Here is a 24,500-nt window from a genome sequence, read left to right on the forward strand (position 1 = left end):
GATCCAAGAACTCCGATTCAGTTTTTCACGGAGTCCGCTCCAGGTTTTCCGGCCAGCCTAGCGCTCCGCGAGTCAAGCAGTCCATTCCAGTGATCCGCTCCAGCTCTTACTATCAATCCACCAGGCCAGCATGCAGACAGCAGATACACAGAGGGTAGGAAGAGTAGCGGTCAATTTAGTTAACTGACTACTTGTTTTCTGCTCTGGCTTTTGAGAGTGATATTTTTATTTGGTTTACACTCTTACTGTTTAAGTAAAGAGCACTGATGGCATTGTTTTGGGCACAATTAGTGAAATGGGAGTCATGGATGGACTACAAAAACACTACTAAAATAACTGAAAAGGAAAGGCTGCATTGTTTGTTAAATGTCAACAATGTCTTGTGGTGTTAATCTTTTTTTATTTATTAGGGGAGCAAAGCACAAGTGTGTGGAGTCTTGCTGCTATTTTAATTCCATTGTTAGACATTTTAAAGATTTCTTGGTTGATTTTTATATATATATATATTTATTTATATATTTATATATATTTTTTATTTAATGTTAATGTTCAAGTTTAAAGTTTGTTTATTTAACCCTGTTAACAATAAACGGGTCAGTTTCTCATACCAGCTGTTGTGGATCATCCTAACTAACCCGATTAAGTAGTTGTTCTTGTTAGAGTAATATTGCTTGATCAAACCTTTTCTAAAATGACTGACAACAAAATAAGTGAATATGTATAATACGTGCTTGGATCGGCTTGGTATCGTATCGGCCAAAACTCAAGGCTGTAATATCGGTATCGGATCGGAAGTGAAAAAGCTGGATTGGGACATCCCTAAATTAAGCAGTTTCATGTTAAAAAAAAAATCAGTGTTTTTCAGCTGCTGCTCGTCACAGAGGGGCTGCAAAATACAGTGGCCAACACAATAACACGAATGGTTCTATCAAGAGACAGTGTTTGCTTTGTCCATTGTGGGCTGCTGTAGAAACATGGCGGTGCAACATGACCATCTCCATAGATGAGGATCCCCACCCTATGTAGATATACCAACTCAGTAGAAGGTTACATAAGCATTACGGTTCTTATTTTCAGGTGATTATACACTAAAGAAAACACTTATTATATTCCATTTCTGCCAGTATATCTCCCTCAATCCTACACACTGGACCTTCAAGCCATTTTTCAGTCAAGAACACCAATCACACTCTCCAAGAAGAACTCTCCTGCTTTTCTGTTTTATATCATTGTAAACTTAAAATCTTTGGGATTTGATCAGTTAAAACAAGCTATTTGAAGATGTCCTCTTGGGCTCTGGTAAATTGTGATGGGCACGTCACTATTTTGTGACATTTTACAAACTTATTCAAGTGATTGAATGAGAAAATTATGAACAGTTTAATTTGTAATGAAAATAATTTTACATTTGAAATATGTTGAAATCTTCAGTTGGGTTTTTTGTATGAAAAATCTTATCTTAATATATTTATTACAAATTTAAAACTCAGCAAAAAACAGTGTTCAATAAACTAATATTTATTTCACATACAGCACCACAACTCATCTTCTAACGATATTTCAAAAACTCACCCGTCACTTTTCTTGTAAAGGTACCCGCTGCGCTCTGTGCCATGCTCCTTGTTACCCTGTGGCTGGTGCAGGCTGTAGGTGGTACTCTGCCGCACCTGTGAATCCTGGGAAAACACACACAAAAATAGAGACAAGAAATCAGAGCCTTCACACAAATACAAAAAACCAGAACAAATAAAAAGCAGGTGCTGCACGTAGGATTTGCCAATTCAAATTGCTGTCAAGTGGGAGCCACCGAAGCGTTAAATGGCTCAGATTTACGCTCTGATTCTGAGTCTTCTGCTCCTCTGAGAATTTAGAAGCGGGTGTGAAGAACAATAGAAGATTGCGGCTGAGAGCCTGAATGATTTTGTACACATGGGGATGAGAAATAAAAGGAGCTTTTACACCTCTGAATAAGAATCTGCAAAAGCAGGTGGCAAATAGCTGCCATAAGCAAGTCCGAAAGGATCATAATGCAATTCTAACAGATTTAACCTTAGCTAGATTAAACTTAACTTGATTTTTCTTTTGGATATTTGGTTTGATTACAATGTCACAACACCTCAGTGTAAAAAATGAGCAAACAAAGGCCAGATTTTTGTATGAATAATGTCATTTCCTGTCTGGAAATGCCACGGCAAACAGAGAGGATGACTCCTGAAGGCCGGCACTGACGGGACTTTAATGACTTTATTGGTGTGTGCTGTTATCAGCAGACACACACACAGCCAACAGGATAATCTCTGAGGAGCGGGAATGCAGCTCGAGCTTTTCTCATTGAAAAGTAATTTAAAATAAGAAGCACAACTAAAATGAACCAAAGCACTGAAACATGGTGATGACAAATCTGAATAAAAACATATGCTGCTGTAAAAAAAAAGCACATAAAACACTATTAATCTAACACTACAATGGAAGCAAACACCACAATGAAAACAGGATGCAAACAACCACAGCGATGTTTATTTTTCCAAAGAAATCCACTTACTCTCCTAGACTTGTTTCACAAAAGACGGAGGCAGCGAAAGAAAGAAGAGAACAATCTTTAGGTGAGACCAGAAGTGGCTGCATGTTTAATGGCTCTCTAAGCGCAGGGCTGGGATCAGTTAAGAATCGCGTCCACTCATTTAGGTGGTGGAAAAAATGCATACAAACAACGTACAGTACAGGCCAAAAGTTTGGACACACCTTCTCATTCAATGCGTTTTCTTTATTTTCATGACTATTTACATTGTAGATTCTCACTGAAGGCATCAAAACTATGAATGAACACATGTGGAGTTATGTACTTAACAAAAAAAGGTGAAATAACTGAAAACATGTTTTATATTCTAGTTTCTTCAAAATAGCCACCCTTTGCTCTGATTACTGCTTTGCACACTCTTGGCATTCTCTCCATGAGCTTCAAGAGGTAGTCATTCATTCATAGTTTTGATGCCTTCAGTGAGAATCTACAATGTAAATAGTCATGAAAATAAAGAAAACGCATTGAATGAGAAGGTGTGTCCAAACTTTTGGCCTGTACTGTATGTACGAAACAAATGGGAAACACCTCAGCTTTTTATGACACACTGAAGATGCATTTTCACAAGAGATTTAAAGCAACTACAAGGAGTTTTCAGCTGGTTATTAAACAGGCGCAGTTTAATGCTGATGCCTCTATATGACCCACATAAGCAAATGAGACCATCAGGGAGAAGACTGGCTGTTTCTATAGTTATTTTTACTGCCTGTTACCAGGTCTGATTCCCCACAAATACAGACAAAAAGATTTATGGCAACCACAGATGGAAGAGCCTACGTTTAATTTCCCAGGCAAACTTTCGTGGTGAGTGGTACGTTAGCCAGGTAAAGGTAAGCAGGAAGCTTGTTCTTTAGAGAACCTTATTTTTGACGTTATAGCTGATACTGGGGCAGGATCAGCAAAGAGTAAAGACCAGACCGAAGAATAGAAAAAAGATTAGAGACAGTAGTAGAGAACAGGCAAAACCTTGGTTGGTCATTCAACAGATGGAGAATATTGTGAGATTTTAAAGGATTAAGAATCGATCTGGAATTGTTCCTCTTCCTCTGAGACAGGTATGTAACCTGTCTATTTTATTCATGTTATATACTGCAAGACTTGTTTTTACATCAATATATGAATTACTGTTAGTGGCTAAAACAAAGTTTACTTAGATTCACCATCGTCATAATACAGTTAATCTAACATGGCCACTGGGGCTACCCCCTGAAAGCTAAAGATTGGAATCATCAGTCACAGACTGACTTCAGTTGACTGAGATTCCTTCAAGTGGATCGAGACAGAGGCAGCTGCCCAGAGGAAGAGAGGCTTTGCCCAGTCAGGCTCCAAAATAACATTATTTTCTGCCTTCTAATTAGAAGAGGTAAATTAACAGCTCACAGCAACTTTATACGATACAGTCTCTGGCTTTTATTTGATATATAGTGTCTGCAAAAAATGGCGTTGCACATTTCCAATCTGTCACTGGCATAGCTGGCCCGCATTAGCTTAGGTTTACTTGGCTTGTTTGCTATATTACCTGAAAGTCCTGCTGAACCCTGTTCTAGATGGAAGAAAATGGACAAATAGTTGAATATTCGTATTGAACATTCATTCATTCATTTTCCATAACCGCTTATCCTGTTAGGGGTCGCAGGAGGCTGGAGCCTATCCCAGATGACACTAGGCGAGAGGCAGGGTACACCCTGGACAGGTCACCAGACTATCACAGGGCTGACACATAGAGACAGACAACCATTCACACTCACATTCACACCTAGGGACAATTCAGAGTCACCAATTAACCTGCATGTCTTTGGACTGTGGGAGGAAGCAGGAGTACCTGGAGAAAACCCACACTGACACAGGGAGAACATGCAAACTCCCCCACCCCAGGGTTTGAACCCCCAACTCCGGGTTCGAACCAGGAACCCTCTTGGTATGAGGTGACAATGCTAACCACTTCCTTACCACGCCACCGTGTTGTTTATATTTAACAGCCAAACCCGATACAACTGACATAATTCTTAGTCAGGTGCAGCCGTAAGAGCCGCTAACGGATACATCACCTTATCGTTATGCATACATTAGAAATAAGTTGTTTCTTTCTTTATCTGACTTTCAAAACAAGTACATGTGTTAGCCAGATCGAGATCTTAATGAGGCAAGGCTGTGGTGCTCATTGAAACACTGCCCATTTTGTCCACAGGGGCCGCCAAAATCAACACAAAAATATAGCCACAGGCAGCAGTCCCGAGCTCCAGCCCTTTTTTAGCCAACTGAAGGAAGTAGCTCAAATGCCACAACACAAAATAACAGCTCCTAGTAGTTGCTTTAATCAGAAATTTGCTCTTCAGCTGATACATGGTAACATGAACCCCAACCCTGATAGAGTCCTACATTAGCGCGTGTGTGTCTGAGAAGAACTGAGGGTTAAAAAGTTGTGAGATTCAGGATCGTCTCTATGATTAAAGAGCAGATCTATAGGGATTAAAAAGATCAAAATGTGATATTTGACTGACACTGAAGGGTCATAGAGGATCTCCAGAGCTGTGTGTGTATTTGTGTGTGTTACCTCTTTCTGCTCCACCTGTAGGGCCGACTTGAGGACGTCTCGTAACTGAGTCAGCTGTTTCCTCTCCTCATCCTGCACCTGCTTTATCTGTTGTAAAAAAGATGGAGGAAACAGGGGCGACAGAACAGAGAGGAAACACATGATGATGTAGAAATGATATACACGTCAAGTGAAGGAAAGACGACACTAGAGCAGCTGGTTTTCTCACCGTGTGCAGATCTGTGGCCAGTTTCTCTATGGAAGGTTTCAGGTTGTCTACAGCTTTCAGACCATCCTGGAAGAAACTGAGCAGCAGGCATATGAATTTACCATAGCATTAAAAAAGACCTGCCACTTGCATTTATATCTGAGGGCCTTAAATTGTACAAACTAACAATTTCCAGGTCAAATAACATCACTGAATAATTACAAATCAAAAGTAAAACACTGCTCTGAACAAAATTTCCAGCAGGCTTCGGTTGTCTTACTTGCACTGTGCGTGGAAGTACTTGATGAGGTTCTGCAGCAGGTCCACCCCCTTCTTGATTTTGATCTCATTGACTTTGAGCAGATACTGTAAACATAATGAATACAGATTCAGTCAGGCACGAGGAGGCAGGGTTCAGTCTGAGGGGAAAGGCAACTCGGGCTCCATCTCAAACATACACGTCCCTTTCATCTCATCTCCAGACGCTTCAAAGTAAAAGTCTTCATCTTTCAAGTAAAACATCAAAGAGGTGCAGACGACACAAACATACTAAATGTAACCTAAAACTTGTATTCCAGAATGCTTTACACCCACTCTGAAATAACTGTTGACAGAGCTTTGCAGTACCTAGTCAGTAAAAAGGTTATTTTTCCAAACCTCTACTACCATTCGACGCACTGTCAACTATCTGCAGGCGTTTTCAGACAGTAGGAGCTCCATTTCTAACGTTTAATGGTGCATTTTTCAATTAACATATTTAAACAAACTTCGTCTGACTCCCAGTCATTAGTGAGACTGACCTCACACATCTGCAGCTGGAAAAATCTCCTCTCCTTCTCCATCTCCTCGGCGATTTCCGCCCCACTGATTTCCGTCCTGATCATCCCGTGCTGCCTCGCGTGCTCCTTCTTCTCCTTCTCTATCTTGGTGCTGGCAGGAAGTGACATCACAGAGGTCAGACAGCACACAGCACACCGTAAACGCAAGGGGAAAAAGGTGAGGTGTGTAAAATCAGCCCTGATGCTGCGGCAGATAAAGGGGTGAAATCTATGCTGAAATGGTTCTGGGTTAGAGATGGTTATTTTTACCTATAAGGTTAGAAATGACTGGGATTTGGAAGTTTATGGTGTAATAGTGATGTTAGTGTGTCTGCATAGGTTCATCCAAACCAGGGGTGTCAAATTCGTTATAGTTCATGGGCCACATACAACCCAATTTGATCTTAGATGGGCCAGGCCAATTAAACCATCGCACAATAACCTATTAGTGCCATCAGCTCCAATATTTTCCCTTTTTTTGTCTAAAGATTTACAAGGACATTCTGTAGACATTCATCCTTTTACAAAACAGATGAACAGCCTGAGATGTCTTCAAAAAAATAAAGTACAATTTCAACAATATGTCTCAGTTCTTCCACATTCAGTCAGTCTACAACTCACTGTCATTACACGTGCTTTTATCCATACATTTCCTGATACAGATTCTTCTGAATTGACACTGCTGATTGACTATTTTGCACACCGTTCAATATCTTTAAACATGGTCACATGAAGTTTTAATTGTTATATCAGGGAACTGTATCCTGGTCAAGGTGGAAAAGCCTCTAAAGCAGAATTTTGCATGAAGTACGCATTGTTTAACTTGCTCCTGAGACCTGGCACCTCTTAGTCTAGTCATCTAGTGGGCCAGATTGGACCCTTTGGTGGGCTGGTTCTTACCCATGGGCGATATGTTTGACACCCCTGATCTAAGCCATCCAGGTAAAGGTAGTAAGCAGTCTTCAAACTTCAACATGAATGCATGTGATTCGCTCTTTTAGGTTCTGTTGTTGGGTGAGGTAACCTTGGCATTTAACTCAGTAGGGAAACAACTAGGGATGTGTCGAGCCGATATTAAGTATCAGTATCAGTATCAGTCCAAACCTGGCTAAATCACCAGATAAGATATCAGGAAAAAAAGGACAGCATCGGACATGAAAGCATGGTACTGAGCCATCCCTGTGTTTTCCATTGGCTTCCCTTTTCCCAGACAACAGAACTAAAGAAGCCATTCAGATGCAGAGCGACACTCATTTCCACTTTTACAATGTGCTGAAATAAATTCACTAAATTTGCACATCTGGCTAACTGCACTGCTGCTGCGCTCATTCCACTTAAGTAGTAAGGAAACAAAGAGATCTATGCTGTTTGAACTTCTTAAATTGTCAAGTGGGGGGTTAAACTGCACTAAGCTCATCAGAGAATTTGGCAGATTTCCAAAAAACACTTGTTTCTTGTTGATTCTCATTGAAGACGGCAACTGGAAACGGCACATAAAGCAGAACAAATTAGGAAGCAGATGTCAGCCAGAGGAAATTACCTAACTCAGCTGTTACTGACCGGTATAATTATTTAAAGTAATTTGTTTATGTGTAGATATCATTATGCAGACATTAATGGATTAAGGTTAGGTATGGATTTAGGGTTTTAAAATGGAAGGGCATGAGCAAATAAGATTAGCAGCTAAAGATTCTGATTTCATTCTACTGTACCTGACAGTCAGCACTCAGGGTTGATTTTGCACAAAGACCAATATAAACTGCATACAGTAGCTCTAACAGGCAATCAGAAAAACACACACACGCAACGGAGGGGGAGGCACCAGACCATGCAACAGGGCATTCTTTTCCATATGCTGTTTTTATTTCTGACAGCATATTCCCTACAAAAAGGATGTAGCAGTTTGTTCCCTCTCGGAGAGACGGGGTGAGGGTGTCGGTGTCCGCAAGCCGTTCTAGGGCTGTTGAGCTTGGTTCATGTGCATCAAGACAGACTCGACTCCCTTGTGTTCAACTGTGTTATCTGTTTGACCTGCAGGTAGGCTCAGTATAATATATGACGGAAACAAATGAATACAAAAAGATCATTCCACAACTTTAAAGAAGAGGATTCAAGTGGTGTGACTGCATGAGCCATTTTTTAAAACACTAGTCTTCAAGGAATACGTTGACATTTTTGGGAAGTACATGTATTTGCTTTCTTGCTGAGGGTTAGATAAAAGTTGTCTTTCCACTTTGGTTTTTGTATGAATGAAACAAACAAGATCTGTTGCATATTAATAAGCTGGTAGGTGGATTTTATTAGATAAACCCTGGCTTGCCATTACCCCCTGATTTCAGTCTTTATGCTAAGCTAAGCTAACTGTTTCCTGGCTGTAGCTTCATATTTAACAAAGAGATGTGACTGGTTCCCATTTCTCATCTAACTTTTCATCCAGAAAGCAAATAAGCACATTTTCCCAAATGTCTTTCCTTCTTGCTGCACCCTTGATATCATGATTCATGATGTTGCACCACTTTAAACAGGAAGCAAAAACAAATTCTTCTTCTGTTTTATTGCCGTTGCATAATATCTAGTATCATGTGTCATTTGGCATTTGCACAAAGGCCGTGTGATATGCTGCTGGGATGCTAACTTTCACTTGTTTAATGATATATAAGTTCCGACAGCCTTTAGTTTTGGTCGTAAATTTACCATTTTGCCAGTGTGAACAAGCCAAATTTCATTTCATTAAGAGAGTACACTGCTGGCCTTTGTCAGCACATGAATCTTCAGCCCTCACAGCGTTACAGCATCATCAGGGCTGCGACTAATAGAGAGACACATGTTAGCCAGGCTGTTTGGCCACCAGCCAAACTGACAGTTGTTGAGCTGATGATCGTGCGGAGAATCCAGTCACTTTCAGTGCCGTCAGATCAGGAAGTGATTCAACGCCAATTAGGAAATACAGACAGAAGACAGTGGAGATTCTGAAGATACGTTCTGTGAAAATTTAGGAACATTTTGTCTGATTTTAGTAATTTACAAACACTTCCTGATTTAACAGCATTCAAAAGTGAGACATCTCCCGACCTGGAGACTGAAAACACAATTCAAACTCGGGTTTCAGATGCAAAGAGCTTGCAAACTAGGGAATCAGAAATCAATGCTGTGTTGAGACCATTCATCTCTTTGTGTCTGTGAATATAAAAACAGCAGACAGCAGAGAGATCAGACACGATCAGAGGATCATTGGAAAAGAAGATCGGTAAGATTCCTTGGGTGGTTTTCCAATCAGGCAGAAAACTGGACTCTATTGATGGCCTCTGTCCGCCATCAATAGAGTCAAATCATAAGAATAAGTTGGGACGGTCAGCAACAGTCACATAGCATCCGGCTGAGCTCTCGATGTCAGTACAAAGCCCGTACTGTCTGATCGAAACGGTTTGGAGAGAAGATGTTATTACCCTTTCAGTAAAGAATGTCCTTTGCAGCTTGTAAAATATATGAAAGTGCTATAAAAATCCATGTGTTCTTTGCATGCACAATCACAATGGTGTGTCAGAGGAAATGGTGTCTCAGTGTGGAGGTGGAGAGGTGATGGTGGAGGCTGGTTATTCACATTATCAGGGTAGTGTTGACAGATTATCACAGGGGGGGAGGTTAGAGGGGGAGAGCGGTTAGTCAAGACAAGTCAGACAGAGACATGACACATTCATTTTAACATAACCGGCACATGTGTAGCAAGTTGAGACTTGCTTGAACTGATCAATTTAAACTCAGGATGACTGTGTATTCACACGGTTTTAAGCACTGGGTCAACATGTTGCACAGTTTTAATGAATTAAAGTGGAAACAGACAACTTTCAAACTTTTACCTGCTTAGTGTTCCATTATTATGTGCGCCACTGTCACAAAGACCAGATTGCTTTCTGTTTTTGTTAGAGCCTAACATCTGCTAACAACACAGGACACACTGCATTTTGTTGTCTACAGTTACTTCAGTTGTTCCACCATGAACCATTTCCGCTACTGAGGACAGTAACTGCAAAGAACCTTCACTGGTACTGTAGCCAAGGGTTTAGAGTTATGCCTATACTTATCAATAGGCTTGGGCAAGATCTAAATTTTCATAACTTCCTTAAATGTCACTGGGGTATACGGTGTATGATGGTATTTGTGTCTCACCAAAACTCTTTTAGTTAGCCTTGTGACTCATCTAGTTTACTGGATCCCAACTGGTCCAGCCATGGGATACATATTTCTCCTTAGTCACAGTGGGGGCGGCAGTAGCTCAGTCCATAGGGACTTGGGTTGGGAACCGGAGGGTCGCCTGTTCGTGTCCCCGTCCGGACCAAATATGGAGCATGGACTGGTGGCTGGAGAGGTGCCAGTTCACCTCCTGGGCACTGCCGAGGTGCCCTTGAGCAAGGCACCGAACCCCCCAACCGCTCGGGGCGCCTGTCATGGGCAGCCCCCTCACTCTGACATCTCTCCACTTACATGTATAGGTCCTGTTTGTGCATATGTGTGTCTTTCAGACCTGTGTGTAATTGACATTGAATTTCCCCTCAGGGGGATTAATAAAGTAAATAAACTTAAAACTTAGTTCACGGTCCACACAGTTTAATATATTCAGCGTCATACTTGCGATTGGCCATGTCATTAAGCTAATTTGCTGTCCCTCTCGAATAGTTGCCGGTTAGTCATTCTACAGTGGGAAAACGGCACTTCAAAATAAAACCTTTGCAATGCAAATTCAGTGTACCTCAAATAAAGTGTTTTTATAAACATGACATGTTTTCAGTTCACTTGCAGTCCATTCACAACGAACCTGCAACCCACCAGTCTAGTTAGTTAGTCCACCGATCCAACAATCACAGACTCTGGTTTCGTCGATATAATCTTTTATTCAACGAGTTAAATGTAAAATTATGTTGTTGTTTTTCCCGTGGACTCTCTGTGCCGTTGCTGGTTGACTGTTTACAGTCCTGTAACGTTATCCCCACCACTCGCATTCACCATATTTGTCATTTCTGCTCCCTGTTCCACCAGTAGAGACTGACCACTGGTGGTGCTTGATGTGCACTATAATACATTGCCTCAATACAGCATCTCTGTGTCAGTTTAATAGAAAGATGAGTGTCATACCGTGGGGATTTCTAAATACCCTGTCATACTGTACTGTGGAGATACCGCCCAAGCCTACTAATGGAAGTAGTAAAATGATTAATAAAAGGCTCCTTAGTCTGAAACAAAATGCCAACACACTTTAAATGGCAGCACATTGCAGCCTTACGCCTTCCATTCCTAACTTTCACAATAAAGGCCCTGAGACCAGTTGTACAAAACACTAAGCTAAGATTTGCTGTAAGGTCCTAGTTAAAGTTTTCTAAAAATAAAATTGGTTGCACAAAACACCCTGAAGTGTTCTCCTTAAGGTGTCCTTAAAATGGTTGTAAGGTATTTATTGGTTTTCTCCTTGTCTTGGTCTTTTACTTGAGGAATCCCTGGACCATTGCACAAGACCTTAGCAACCAAAGCAAGGTACAAAAAAACTTGACATACCTCTGACTCTATCTTAATGGCATCATGACTGAGTTTATGTGGATTCATGACAAAAACTAACACACCCCAAGAAGAGTGGAGAACCCAATGGATACACTTTTGATTTTACTGTATAGATTTAACTGAATTAATATTTGTTGCTTCTTCCAACAATGGTTTTCTTGTGTATTCCTCCGTAAGTATAATAATTTCCTCCTCCGACCAATATGGCTTTCTTGTCTTCTTCTGTCCTTTTTTCCCCACTATCTAACTATAAGCCAACCTTGTGAGACAATAACAGGCATCACAAGTGTGAGTTCAAGCAAACAAAAAATCTCCATGGAAACTTTTACCACTGAGAAATCTCCTTCAACATAGCAAATGAGTTAATGTTTCCCCTTAACTAAGGAAACCTTTTAAGGATACTCTAAAGGATACTTTCTCCTCAAGTATACTTGAGGAGAAAACTTCAGGTGTTGTGCAACTGGTCCCTGATATTTCCACTCACTGCATGAATGCTCACCTGAGAGAACTTAAATTCACTCAGAGCATTTCGCTAAGATGCAATGCAACAAAACAGCTTTCAGTAACTGCAGAAAACTTATAATGGTAACCTGGGACAGCTACCAGAAAAAAACAAAAGCACTACTTCTTTTCCTGTTTTGGTTGTGCAATGGTTGACACACTTCATTTGTGGCTTCCATGAGCCTTTATTTTCCCTGGAGACTGTACCCAGTGACAGACAGAACTGCACAGTGAAAGCAAAGCTTAAAGGGAACCAATCTAAACGCAGATGGTGTTATTATTCTACAGCCACTACATTGTGCAATCAACATTTACTTCATATGTTAAAGCAAAAACTTGTCTGTTTCCACTTTAACCAACTGGTTCGGTTTATGGAAAACAGATTAAAGGATGTTGAGTAAACATATTAGGTTTCTTACACTTTTGTTTCGTAGTCCTTCCATGCTTTGTCAAAGGGCTTTTTCAGATCCTGTGAAAAAAAAAAATAAGGAGAAAGTTTAAATTAGTCAGGTGCTGAAATGATTAGTTGATTAACTGATTGGTTGATCAACAGAAAATTACTAAACAATTTCTGATATGTGGGGTGCCCAGTAGCTCAGCGGATAGAGCGGAACATCCCATGTGCAAAGGCAATGTCCTTGCCACAGTGGCCACAGGCTTGATTCCAGCCTGTGGCCCTTTGCTGCATGTCACGCCTTCTCGCTTAATACTGCCCTGTCTAATAAAGGCAAAAAAGCCATAAAAATTCTGATATGACAGAAAGCTCCAGAACAGCTCATAAATGGACCCCATGGTGAGACAGTTGCGTCAGTTGCTGTTGACAAGGTCAAGATTGAATTTTAAATCTCAACAATTTTTCACACTAGATGAATTGCTTGAATAATTTATCAAGCTACAACATTTGCAAATTCTAGCATCACAAATGTGACAATTTGCTGCTTTTTTCAGTTTTATATTATCATTAAGTGGAATTTTAAGGTGCCACTCTATACTCTGGAAACTTGCGACAGGAATCTGCCACCATTTTTTCGACGCACCAAAGATAAGCTGTTCTCTTTCCTTTCGGTGGTAGGTCGCAATTGGTGGTGCTTTGTTGTAATTTGCTCTGTCGAATAAAGCGATCCATTGTCCCACTCACGGCTTTCTCCTTTATATTTTTGTCATCCCTCACACTGGCTCCTAATCAGGGCTTTTGATGTGTCACACATTTTTAATTCTCATGTGCAAACAGCGACAAATAGGTTCCCCACAAAATCCTATGGCACACCAGTTGAGAAGCACTGTTATAGAGCAAACATGTATAGGAACCACACCACTATAAGGCTGTACAGGAGTTAAAACACACACACCATTACAGCAACCTGGAATCCCAAAGATGTCACCATCATGATGTCACTGTCACTGCTTACTAACTGTCACATGCTCAGAAAAATACTTTCCTTTCTCAACCCCTAATGAGCAGCGCTACTGTGTATGTGTGTGTGTGTTTGTGTTTGCAGGTGTGTGCTTCGTCACAATGTGAAATCAGTAAGCTGAATCATCCTCCTCACAGATGCACAGCAGCCCACAGCTGTGTCAGCAGGGAGCTGGGCGAGGTTACCGTGGAGGGTTTTTTGGGAAGGCAGGAGCGCAGTGCAATTGTTTTTTGGCATTCTCGACGCGATCCTTCTGCTCACAGTGACAACAGGCAACGCTGATTTCCCATCGTCATGGGGTGTGCTTTCAACAGCTGCTTGAGCAATGCGCTTGATTAAACAACATCCCGAATGCTGCGATGCTGATTAAACAGCGATTATGACAAACAAAAGCAGACATTAGTGGGTGCAATTGGCCGTGTCATTCCCTTAAAAATACAATTCAACTAAATTAATTGTTGCTTGATACCACAGCCAGAACGCCAGGGAAATCCGCTCAACAGCATGCAACGATAACAAAGAATAATCAAGAGAATTATGTCACATTTATGTGCTCTTAAAAACAACAAAAAGAACCTTAAGCAGCACTAATGTCTGACTAACTGTGCATTCCTGTCCATGAATGTGAAAACACACATATTTCTGTTCGGCTGGACAGACGGCTTATGGCTTTAGTGCATTGTTAGAGCTCCGGAGAGGACCGTGATCCCGCTGTTGTTGACCTCCACTTCAACAGCAGAGGAGTGGCAGGCTCAACCTGTCAACCCACAGGATCACAGAGTGGTTCACTGGACCGAGCCAAGGAGCACTCAGCCATTCAGTCAACCAGCTCAAGGGCAGAAACCACCAGAGGAAAGAGAGCATGAAAGACTATAAAAATACTGGAAGCCCGTGAAGAGAAAAAGCCGGAGCAAAAGAGGAAACGGCTGAAAGAATGTACTGCAGGTCAAGAGAGAGCCAGAAAGAAAGGAGAGGGTGAGCGGAAGGAAATGTCAGAGCCAGAGAGAGGAGAAAAATGGTAACAATGGCTAAAAATACCAGGATCAGGCATCGCTGGGCAGGGAATGGCTGAGCAGAATAGGCCAGAGCACGGGGCAGATCACTCCCTCAGAGAGCAGCGAGCTCTGAGCGCCCTGATTCCCTGTCTGGCTGAATCCAAAGGATGAAGGAGGAATGTCATGCCCTTGTGAAGGGCCTCCATTCACAAACTTATCACCTCTTCCTACCTATGACTACACATGTCCAGGAATAGCAGTTCCTGTTTCACATTCCTCACACCTTTCCCACTGCAGTAATGAAGGTACAACCTGGTCAGCAGCAATGAAGGCAGAGTTTACTTTGGATCTGTAGTATTTTTGGATATGAGCACTTAAAAGGTCAGTTCACCAAATTACATTAATTATTACTCTCTCACTTAACCCTGGTGGTATCTAGTTAAGCAGATAGTTTAGGTTTCACTTGGTTTTCCATCTGACATAGTCAAATTCCTTTGTGGTTGTGGTTTTGTGGTTACTTACTATCACAAAAAACAAAAAACAAAAAAAAAAAAAGTAAACTTTGTCAACTAAACAATTACTTAACTAAATATTTCCTGGCTATTATTCTGTGTAATCCACAGACCAAAGGGAGTACTCCTGTGAAGGAGTGGGAATTCTAACTGCTACAACCACGTGGCAAACAACCAGCGTTCAAGCCATCAGCTCGATGCTGAACACATAACTGAAATTACCATTCATGGAACGGAAATTAGCATCACAACAATATTATCTTTACAAATTGTACATTTTACTTTATATGCTTGGCATTATGGCACCAGCCTTTGAAGCCAATTTTTGTAGAGTCCAAACAGGCAAATTAAAACTTATAGGTCCGTCACATGAGGCCATTGGGCCCAATAAGACTTTTTACCCATGGACTGACATTGTAAACGACACAACCCACATGAAATTATTCATTTCACTATTGTGATATGATCCATTTGGTATGATAACACTTCAAAATTCTAGAAGAATCACATGATTAAATAATTTCATCCCGTTCAAGTTAGCACAGGGCTAAACCTGAAGTTAGCCTCTTGGCTGGTGGCAGTTAGTCACTTAGCTCACTGAAGTCTTCAGTGCGCTTGCGCTTTGGGCCCAATAATGCAGAAGATCTGGGTAATTTTACACCTGGTAAGTTTGACTTTTTTGGCTTTTTGCACAACTGAGCAACTTTTATAGGAATGAATGGGGCCCCAACTCCAATGCTGTATCCAGTTCTTTTTATACAACTACGGTTGCTACCTTGTGACAGAGAAATCACTATCACAGCAGTGTCCTTGGTTTCAGAGCCAGATCCACCCCTTAACTCCACCACCCAAGGGGTGATTTCATAGTGGCTATGTCCACTTCTTTTATACAGTGTATGGTTTCTGCAAAGTCATGTTACTATTACATTTTTTACATGCCTTTTTCATGCCACAAGCTTACCTTTGTTATCAGGAGTGGAGGCAAAAAACTAAGACACAGACATCTCAAAATCAAGATACCACTAGAATATTTTTGCCAAGAGTGGTCCATGGGCCAATGGCTGCCATCCGAAACATTTTGTGCAGCCTCCGAGCATGACATGAAACAAATTTGTTCTATTTTAATCATTTCAATACCTTCCCTTTCAATAGCTTATATTTAATACACTTCAAGGAGACAGTATTAAACTGCTTGAACAAGCTTCTGTTAGGTTAGGGATCAAACCTTGTAGAATACTACTGGTTGAATGGCAACTAGTGGCACATTCTGTTGTCTCGCAACAGCACTTTTCCTGTGAAGCTCTCAATGCTGTCAGCAAAACTTTGAGCACCCCTGCACAAGAAGTAAGTGAGAAAATGGGATGTTATAATCCAGCTGGACTGACCTTTAATCTACTGCTCCTGCTGTTTGTAAATCCTCTGTTCAGTAACTTTAAAAACTACTGATGCTGCCGATGTTTGAGTTGATAGCGGAGTGTGTAGTATGCAAACTAATGAGGAAAAAGCCTCAATTAGAAATCAGCTCTTATCTTAAATCTCAAACAGCGAGCTTGCGTGGGTGTTTCGGGTGTTCACGACTCACTGAGCCACAATGAGACAGGGTGCAGGCATCCCCCTCCTCACCTCCTCACTTAGTCAACACAGTAGACTCTGCAGCAACTTATCCAGACACTGTAACTAAATAGTGATGAGCTGATATGACTCATGGTGGGTTAGAAACACAGACCGGTCAATGAACAGAGGATGAGAGGGTCAGCTGCAGGCATGACATCATGCCGGCGTCCACTCTGAAAGTCCGCTGTTAGCAGAAAGGTCTCGTGGACTCAGCACTTTCAATTTTCCACTGAGTGTGTGTTTATCTTCAGTAAAAACACTACTGGGTCCTCCAGGGACCCCACCCCGTCATTTTACACCAGTTCTGCACCAACTGAGCTGTATCCAGAGTTCAGACTATTTCAGTTAAATATTTCTGTCAAACAAAGAGCTTTTGATAGAGGCATTACAGAACACTTCGCCTGCTTATAAAATGCCAATTGTCCTGTGTGGTGAAAAGGCCATCGAGGTAGATGAGGTGGAAAAGGGTGGATTTTTAGCTGAGTAACAGCAGTGACAGGTTGCTAGGTAGTAGCCCTCTAATCACAGAGCCATTAGTGCTGGCCTCCCTCGGGGTTGGTTCATCACACTCATTGCCAAAGACAGCACTGGCAGAATATTAACAAGCTCCGAGGGAACAATGGCCACCAGAAAGCCATTAAATCCCGAGTTAAATCAAATGAAAGGACTGGTGGCTATTATAACTGCCACACAGCTGCAGTAATCACGGAGCACTTCAAGATACCAGATTGCACTTTTTATGCATTGGAAGAAAATTAGGACATCTTTTAGTAATTTTTTAATACACATTTTTCAAGGAGATCCTCCGGTTTTCCTGATGTTTTGCTGGACTGGAGGACTTATACATAAAAATGAACGTCTGTTACATTCAAGTCCTTATCAAATGAGTTCAAACAATCCTGATTAAGCTCATCTCTGGTGACTTCCTTGGAAGTGATGCTTTTTACATCAACCAGCCAGAGCTAGAGTGGGCAGGAAGTGAGAAGAGCAAGACCATAGCAACAGAGCAGCAGCTTGGAGTACGAAAAAACATCCTAAGAAACATCTCAGAAAACTTTATGCACTGGATGAAAGCCAAAAAAAGAACACTCTCTTGGGCTGGAGAGTTGCTGCTAGCTTATCTGCAGTCGTTCGTCACAAGCACATGCCACAGTTTTTATGTAATTACTCTCACTGCCAGAGGGGGGAGACAAAAGTTCTGCACTCCAGCTTTAAAAGTATTTTCCTAGCTGTTATGACCTGCCCTCTGTGTGCTCAGTCTTCTTGTTGTGGCCTTCCATGGGGAGATATACGTCTTCATTTTGCATTAATTTACAATTTGCTGAATGTGTTGATAGGGTTACATTTGTGGGAGGAGTTTGAGGCTCTGTTTATAGTATCAGATCCAAAAAAATGCATGTCGCGTTCAAGTGCTGGTGGTTGACGATTCTTTTTGGCAGCTTGTCTCCTCAGGCAATATTTAAAGTAGTATTTTTACATGTAATATTCAGTCTCATTTGGGTTTAAAGCTGGGGAAGACAGGAATCTGACAGCAGAATTTGAAAATACATCCTCTTCCTTCCTAAGCCTCTCCCACCAGACGACAACAGGCATATGCACACACTTCATACAGTAACCCAGTGTTTCAGATACAGTGATTTAATGAGTCTTATTCATTTGTATTGTTGCACACAGCACATTCTCTCCGCCCCTTCCTGCTCCACACTCTCTCCATTTCTCACAAATGAACCTAGAATTAGCAAGCCACCCCATGGGCGGCGACGCACAACACACTATGCTTCTAGGCTCCAGCTAATGTTTGCTACATTAACCTGAACATGAAGCCGCAGCTATGAGGCTTTGGCCACAGTTAGCTGAAGGCAAAACTATTAGCAACTTTATGTCTCAATCTTTAAAACATATTTCGTTAATTGTCTGACTTTCTTTGAGACTCTCTTTTTGATAACTCCGTCTTTTTTTGGGGAGGTTGCTTTGCAGTGAAGGCAGTTGTTGCCAATGCTGGAATAGCAACTTTCTCCACCAATGAATCATGCTTTCACCATCCGAAGGGACGCACACGCGCATCTGCATTTGTAGAACAGCCAATAAGAGCATTCTCTCTTAAATTACCTGTAACTGAAGTCTCCTGTCGCAGGCTAGATTTTCTAAAGCCTGAGAGGAGTTGTAGAAGTCTAGTTTTCTGTCAGACCACTTGAATTGCATTATATGCTCGAAGCTTATTATGGGAGTTTTGGCCACTGACGCCAAAATGAAACTGCCTACCCCAGCTTTACTTTTGTCACATCAAGCATGTGCATTGCAAAAAACTTATAAAAAAATATTTTCAGACATTTTAATTCAAAAGAAGCTTTTTCAAAAGCAAATACTATTCAATCAATAAACTCAAAGTTGTAAATACATGGAGAATACTACATGTAGAATCTTGTTTGTATTTGTGGACCATGTAACAAACATTCATCATTAATATTAAGAGTAATTTCTCTCCATAGACATCTCTGGTGTTTTAAATACACCTCCCTTCCTCTCTAATGACATCCATATCAACCCATTACTTCATCCTTCTCTCACTGCAGTCTAAACAGCCTGTCATGCAGGTCTGGACTTCTTCCTGCTTTCCCCTCTGCTAACAGGTACTTCCCCTGAGAGAGGACAGGATGAAGAGGAAAGATAATGACAGAGGAGGAGGAGGAAGATGATGAGGGGAAGGGAGGGACAAGGGAGCAGCCTTGAGCTGTGGAGGTGAGCAACAGGTTTGGAGGGAGGTGTAGCGGTGAATGAAGACAAGAACTAATCCATCGTGTAATTTCTAGATGGCTTCCTTTACTTTCTTTCCCCACTTTTCTTCTCCTGACACTGGAGGCATAATTTCTGAGGTCTATTTACACCGCAGCATTAGTGACATTTATGTGAGTGTGTGTAGAAGTGTGTGTGTCCTGAGGTATAAAATAACCAGCAGCTCATTACCCCCCATGCCATTTTGGTAATGAGAATCATCAGAGGGCTAATGAGCAATAAGTGGGTAAGCATTACAGATGTGACTGGCTGTCACAGCCAGACTGGAGAGTGACGGGGGCAGGCGGTGGGGACAGAGTGAAGGAGACAGCAGGGAAAGAACAAGGGGGGAGAGACAGAAGTGGAGTTAAGGGAGAGACAAAGGAAGGAAATCGTGGAGGAGAAAAGCAGACACAGGCTGAAAAGAAAACACTGCACTTGAGAGACTCACAAAAGAGCAAGGGAGGAAAAAGAGGACAAACAGTTCAGAGGTCAAGAGAGAGCCAAGCGGCAGAGGGTCACAGGGACAACCACTGTTTCTATGGCGACCAGCCTCATTAGAGAGCTGGCTTAATCGTATCATACCTCTGTGGAAGCCTCAGCCAATCCTGTGCCTGGGAAGTGAAAGGTCGCAGGCCACCACGGACAGTAACGAGTGCTGATTGCATTACGGAGCTGCAGAGACTGTTAACGAGTGTCTGTCTGAGTTTGGTCTGGCTGGTGGATACACGACTGATTGGCTGACTAACAGCTGTGTGCTGAACCTTAATAATTTTTTTTGGTAAAGACCGAGATGTTTCCGTAGCACCAAGTACTCATTCTCTGATCTGAAAGTTGTGGGTGTCAAATCAAAAATGTTGTCAGTTTTAGGGGTACACTGGTGGCTCATGGGTTTAAGGCACTGTTGCATATCACTCCCCATCTTTCTCTTTCCTTGTTTCCTGTGATCTCCCCACTGTCGGCTCTAATTAAGACATAAAATACCCCAAAAATACAGTAAGAACTGCCAATTTAAGACCATTTTAAGGCAACACTTCTGTTATTTCAATAGTCTGTCATCGACTCAGTGTCTAACACATAACAGGTTCAACAGAACGGACTGCGGCCCATGGTGATACAGCAGGGAGATGATGATCACTACTCTCCACTGCATATTACACACAACATTCCCATGTGAACCAAGTTGCCTTGCAGATTCTGTCTCTATCTCTTTTTCTCATTTCCCATCCCTTTCTTTCACACTGTCTCGCTCCCCCTCCACTATATTGCTCTGTTGCTGTCCCTCTTGCTCTATTGCAGCCCACCCCAATTCCCTCTTGAGTCAGTCAAATGCAACTCCTGCCATTTACAAACGAGAAGTGCCAGTTTCATTATAAAGAAAAGAAAAAAAGGTGAATCGGAGAAATTGGAAAGAACCCAACCCGATTCAAGCCCTGGTTAATATTGAGAAATTACAGTCTGGCCTGGCCCGAACCCAGCAGGTCATGTTGTGCCCAATCAGCCTCGGGCAGAGAATCAAAGATCTACTTTAAATATTGTATCAGCACTAGTGTCAAAACATTTCAAACAATAGCAAGTCCTAAGAGGGACAAGCCTTTCTAATGTAATTGAAATTTGGGTATGACTATAAGAGATACAAGTATTGGGTAACTGGCCTGTTGGTCCTCAAACATAGAGTCTTTGGGAGTCATAAATTACTGTTGGCCATCTTACCAACTCATTGATTGGATCACAAACCCAGAAACCTCTGTGTCTCACTGGTAAATTGTTCAACCTGATACTCAATACAAAATAATATCTTGCTGAGTGATTGTGAACTCTGTACGAACACTTTCTCATGTGTTATGTTGTGTGATCGTTGGCTCACCTTTGAAAGCACATTGACTGATTTTAGACTCCTCGTTTTAACTCAAACACATCTTATGGAGTGATGACAGTTTTGTATAACTTCTATCATGTTGAGTTATTGCAGGCATCATGCCAATGCTTTGGCACTCATCAGTTAGTGAGAGGTGAAGTTTGTGTGTTTTTTTTTTTGTAGATTCATAAAGTCAGGTGTCTTCTGGTATCTACTCTCAACTTTAACTTTTTATGCAAACAGGGGAAAGGTGCCTGAGGCAAATCACAGCTGCTTGCTAGTAACTTTGTTAGCAAGACATGAGGACGCCAAAGCTGCTTCAAAGCAAATTTAACTTTAATACATACTGAAACTTCTTTTAAAACTTGTTGTGATCACTGATAATTCAGCACAAGTCTAAACCCTACTCATCTACTCATATAACGCTTCCTGTGCGGTAACAGAGTAACACAAAACCATGCTGTTTTGTTGCCTTACCCCTTTGACTCCCTTCAGGTCTCCTTTCAGCAGGCTGTCCAGAGGGAAGGTGATGATGTTGTTCATGTTTTGGAACTGGAGGAGGGTGAGGAGAGAGACAGATAAGAGTTGAAGGGTTACATCAGAGGATTTAAACCTGCCAGAGACTGAAAGTCAGGGGCGCCCGACGCCACTGAGATGTAATCCTTTTAGTGTGTTGTTTGTGTGAGTGTGCTGTGTGTCCCAAAGGAAAAAAGCTGAATGACAAAGGGAGGCACTAGGGTAAAAATGCATGCAAGTTTTCTTTTGTATCTTCGGTAAATGATGGTGTTAAGAGGCTGAATGAGCTAAATGAGGTACAAAATTACTAGAAAATACCCATTACTAAAGCAGTGGGGGACAAGGGGTTGATTATACTTTGCTGCTGTCTCTAATGTCTAAAAGTTTGCACCCTCAGCAGAACTTGGACGTCTTTTAATCGCTAAGAAATTGAATTTTCACATCATTAAAAGACAAAAATAGATCGTTTTAGGGCATCCATGGGTTGATAGAAAACAACATTGCTGTTCCACTTTGAATCCGCTCCAACCACTCCTGCACAAAAACAGCATATGACATGTTGAACTTTAGTCCTCCTGAACTGAAATACACACTGCGCAAAGTGTGGATTGCAGCAGTCAAAAGAAAGAACTGGACACCGTCTGGAAACTTCAGGGTCTGTAGTGCAAATTTCATTACCTGTAAGTTCTGCAATATTTTGCTGTTGTCAGCGAGTGTTAGCTTGTCCAAGCCGACGATCTCAAGCCAACAATCTAGAGAGGGGGGGATGAGCATTGTTTCTTGTATATGTTGCATGTCTGTCTTGATTTCATTGTCCAAAAAATTGTGAAAAATACAGTACTAGTAATAATATGAGTGCTACAGATGCACTGTTGTCTAGTTCTTTCGGTCAACCGCTGCAATCCACACTGGTTTGTTTCTCCATAGAGACGGCAGACTTTTAGTTCTGACTTTTGTACCTTTTCAAAGGGAATACCCTACCACTAAAAAGCAACATCCTACAACTAATTTCGTCCTTTCCCACAGTGTATATTTCAGCTCAAGGGGACCGAAGTTCGGTTTTTCATATGCTGTTTCATGCAATCATAGCTGGACTGCAAGTCTAAAGCCCAGTTCAGACCAAAGATCCATGACTAGACAAGTTGAAACAGGCAACTAATTGCAATGTGCCATTCTGCTACGATCTAAAAACCTGCCGGTTCACACAAGTGCAACTAGTTGAGATGATGTATCATCTTTATGCAACAACTCTTGGTTGTTCTGTTCTGATTTCCAGCTTTTCAGGCTTATTTTGTGGCTGAACATAATTTGTAGCTTCTTAAAATATGAATGAGGATAGTGATAGTGAGATACTGGCTATGGCTGCATTTGTAGTAGTGATGAGACGGTGAAAAACAGAATCAATACACCACATAAATATAAAATAACCAGCACCAATTATCAGTCAGTGAGGATGACTTGACCAACGAACTTTACTACAAGCCGATTGGCTGTAGAAACAGGTGACGTGCCTTACTTTCTAAAACCAGCCCCCAGCAATTTGACCAGGTAAGTTGTACATGTAGGTGACACCATCAGCCGGCTTGAGTCAAGTTCAGACGGCCAGTTCGCACCACTGCAACTTTTCTCTGCAACGTTCTGAAACCGTTTTGTCTTGACGCTAATTGTTAGTCTGTACTGGGCTTTAGTTAAACAATAATGTTGTTCCCTAGCAACAAAAAGACGCCTTGAAACAGTCTACAAAACGATCCATTATGAGACAAGTAACTCCTCTGTCTGCAAGTGACTGTGAGCCTCTGTGTATTACGCTGCACATGTAATCTAGGAAGCGAGAGCCTGCTAAAGCTTAGAGAGATTACATCTTCACATCCAGGTCAGGCGGCAGCTCATATTTCTTTAATATAAGGTGTTGAGATAACACTAATATAAAACCTCAAGCTCCTGGTCTTAAAGTCGATACAGTGTCCGAGGAGAAGCGACAGACCTCACATGATGATGGTGTCAGATTTTTCTAATAAGGCTTTGGCCTGGGTACAAAACCTGGCTTTAACAGATCAGGTTGAATTAGATCCAGCAGATATCTGGTGATGCAGTGGCTCTTTGGCTGTCTCAATGGAAAAACTAGAGCTACCTCCCCGAGGGCTTTAAGTTCCAGCTGGATTCTGTATGTGCTCGATGCGCGTGTGTTAGAGAACACACACAGTGAGTCAGGGGGATAGAGACAATTAGGGAGAGGATGGAAATCTTTCTTTGTCCCAGAAGATTTTACCCCACTCCTTCAACCCACAAGTACACACACACAGTGTGGACTCACCAGGTTTTTGAAGAGCGCAGTGAGCTCCTTGGTGAAGACGGAGAACTTGAGGAAAGCTGAACCCAGATCCGGATCGTCTCTGTACACGCAGTTTTCTCCAAACTTCTCCAGGGCCTGAGTGTACTGCTCCTCGTTCTCTACATGGGCTGGAAATCAAACACAAGGACACAGGTCAGCATTGACAGGTAGTAGCAATCAAACTAAAGGCTTTCACTCTCTGATCGTTACCATTCAAAAATCAATCAGTGGGTATTAATAATGTATGGTCGTCTTTCAGTGAACAAAGATCCACTTTTCCGGGTGGTTGATCCTCCCA

The 24,500-nt window shown here is 41.7% G+C and overlaps 1 protein-coding gene across 2 annotated transcripts in view; it reads right to left on the reverse strand.

The window, feature by feature from the left end:
• Positions 1-24,500, reverse strand: part of asap2a (ArfGAP with SH3 domain, ankyrin repeat and PH domain 2a) — an 85,651-nt gene that overhangs the window by 21,758 nt on the left and 39,393 nt on the right. The window contains exons 3-11 of one of the 2 annotated variants that reach the window (XM_078175070.1): positions 24,185-24,330; positions 21,832-21,906; positions 12,608-12,657; positions 9,584-9,610; positions 6,120-6,249; positions 5,600-5,685; positions 5,341-5,416; positions 5,133-5,219; positions 1,573-1,676 (exon numbers count right to left, since the gene is read on the reverse strand). In XM_078175070.1, coding sequence (XP_078031196.1) covers positions 1,573-1,676; positions 5,133-5,219; positions 5,341-5,416; positions 5,600-5,685; positions 6,120-6,249; positions 9,584-9,610; positions 12,608-12,657; positions 21,832-21,906; positions 24,185-24,330 — 781 coding nt within the window. The remainder of the gene's footprint in view (positions 1-1,572; positions 1,677-5,132; positions 5,220-5,340; positions 5,417-5,599; positions 5,686-6,119; positions 6,250-9,583; positions 9,611-12,607; positions 12,658-21,831; positions 21,907-24,184; positions 24,331-24,500) is intronic. The other variant, XM_033642991.2, reaches the window with a different exon arrangement.

This window comes from Epinephelus lanceolatus, chromosome 15 (assembly GCF_041903045.1).
Source record: "Epinephelus lanceolatus isolate andai-2023 chromosome 15, ASM4190304v1, whole genome shotgun sequence".
In the NCBI taxonomy this organism is placed as follows: domain Eukaryota; kingdom Metazoa; phylum Chordata; class Actinopteri; order Perciformes; family Serranidae; genus Epinephelus; species Epinephelus lanceolatus.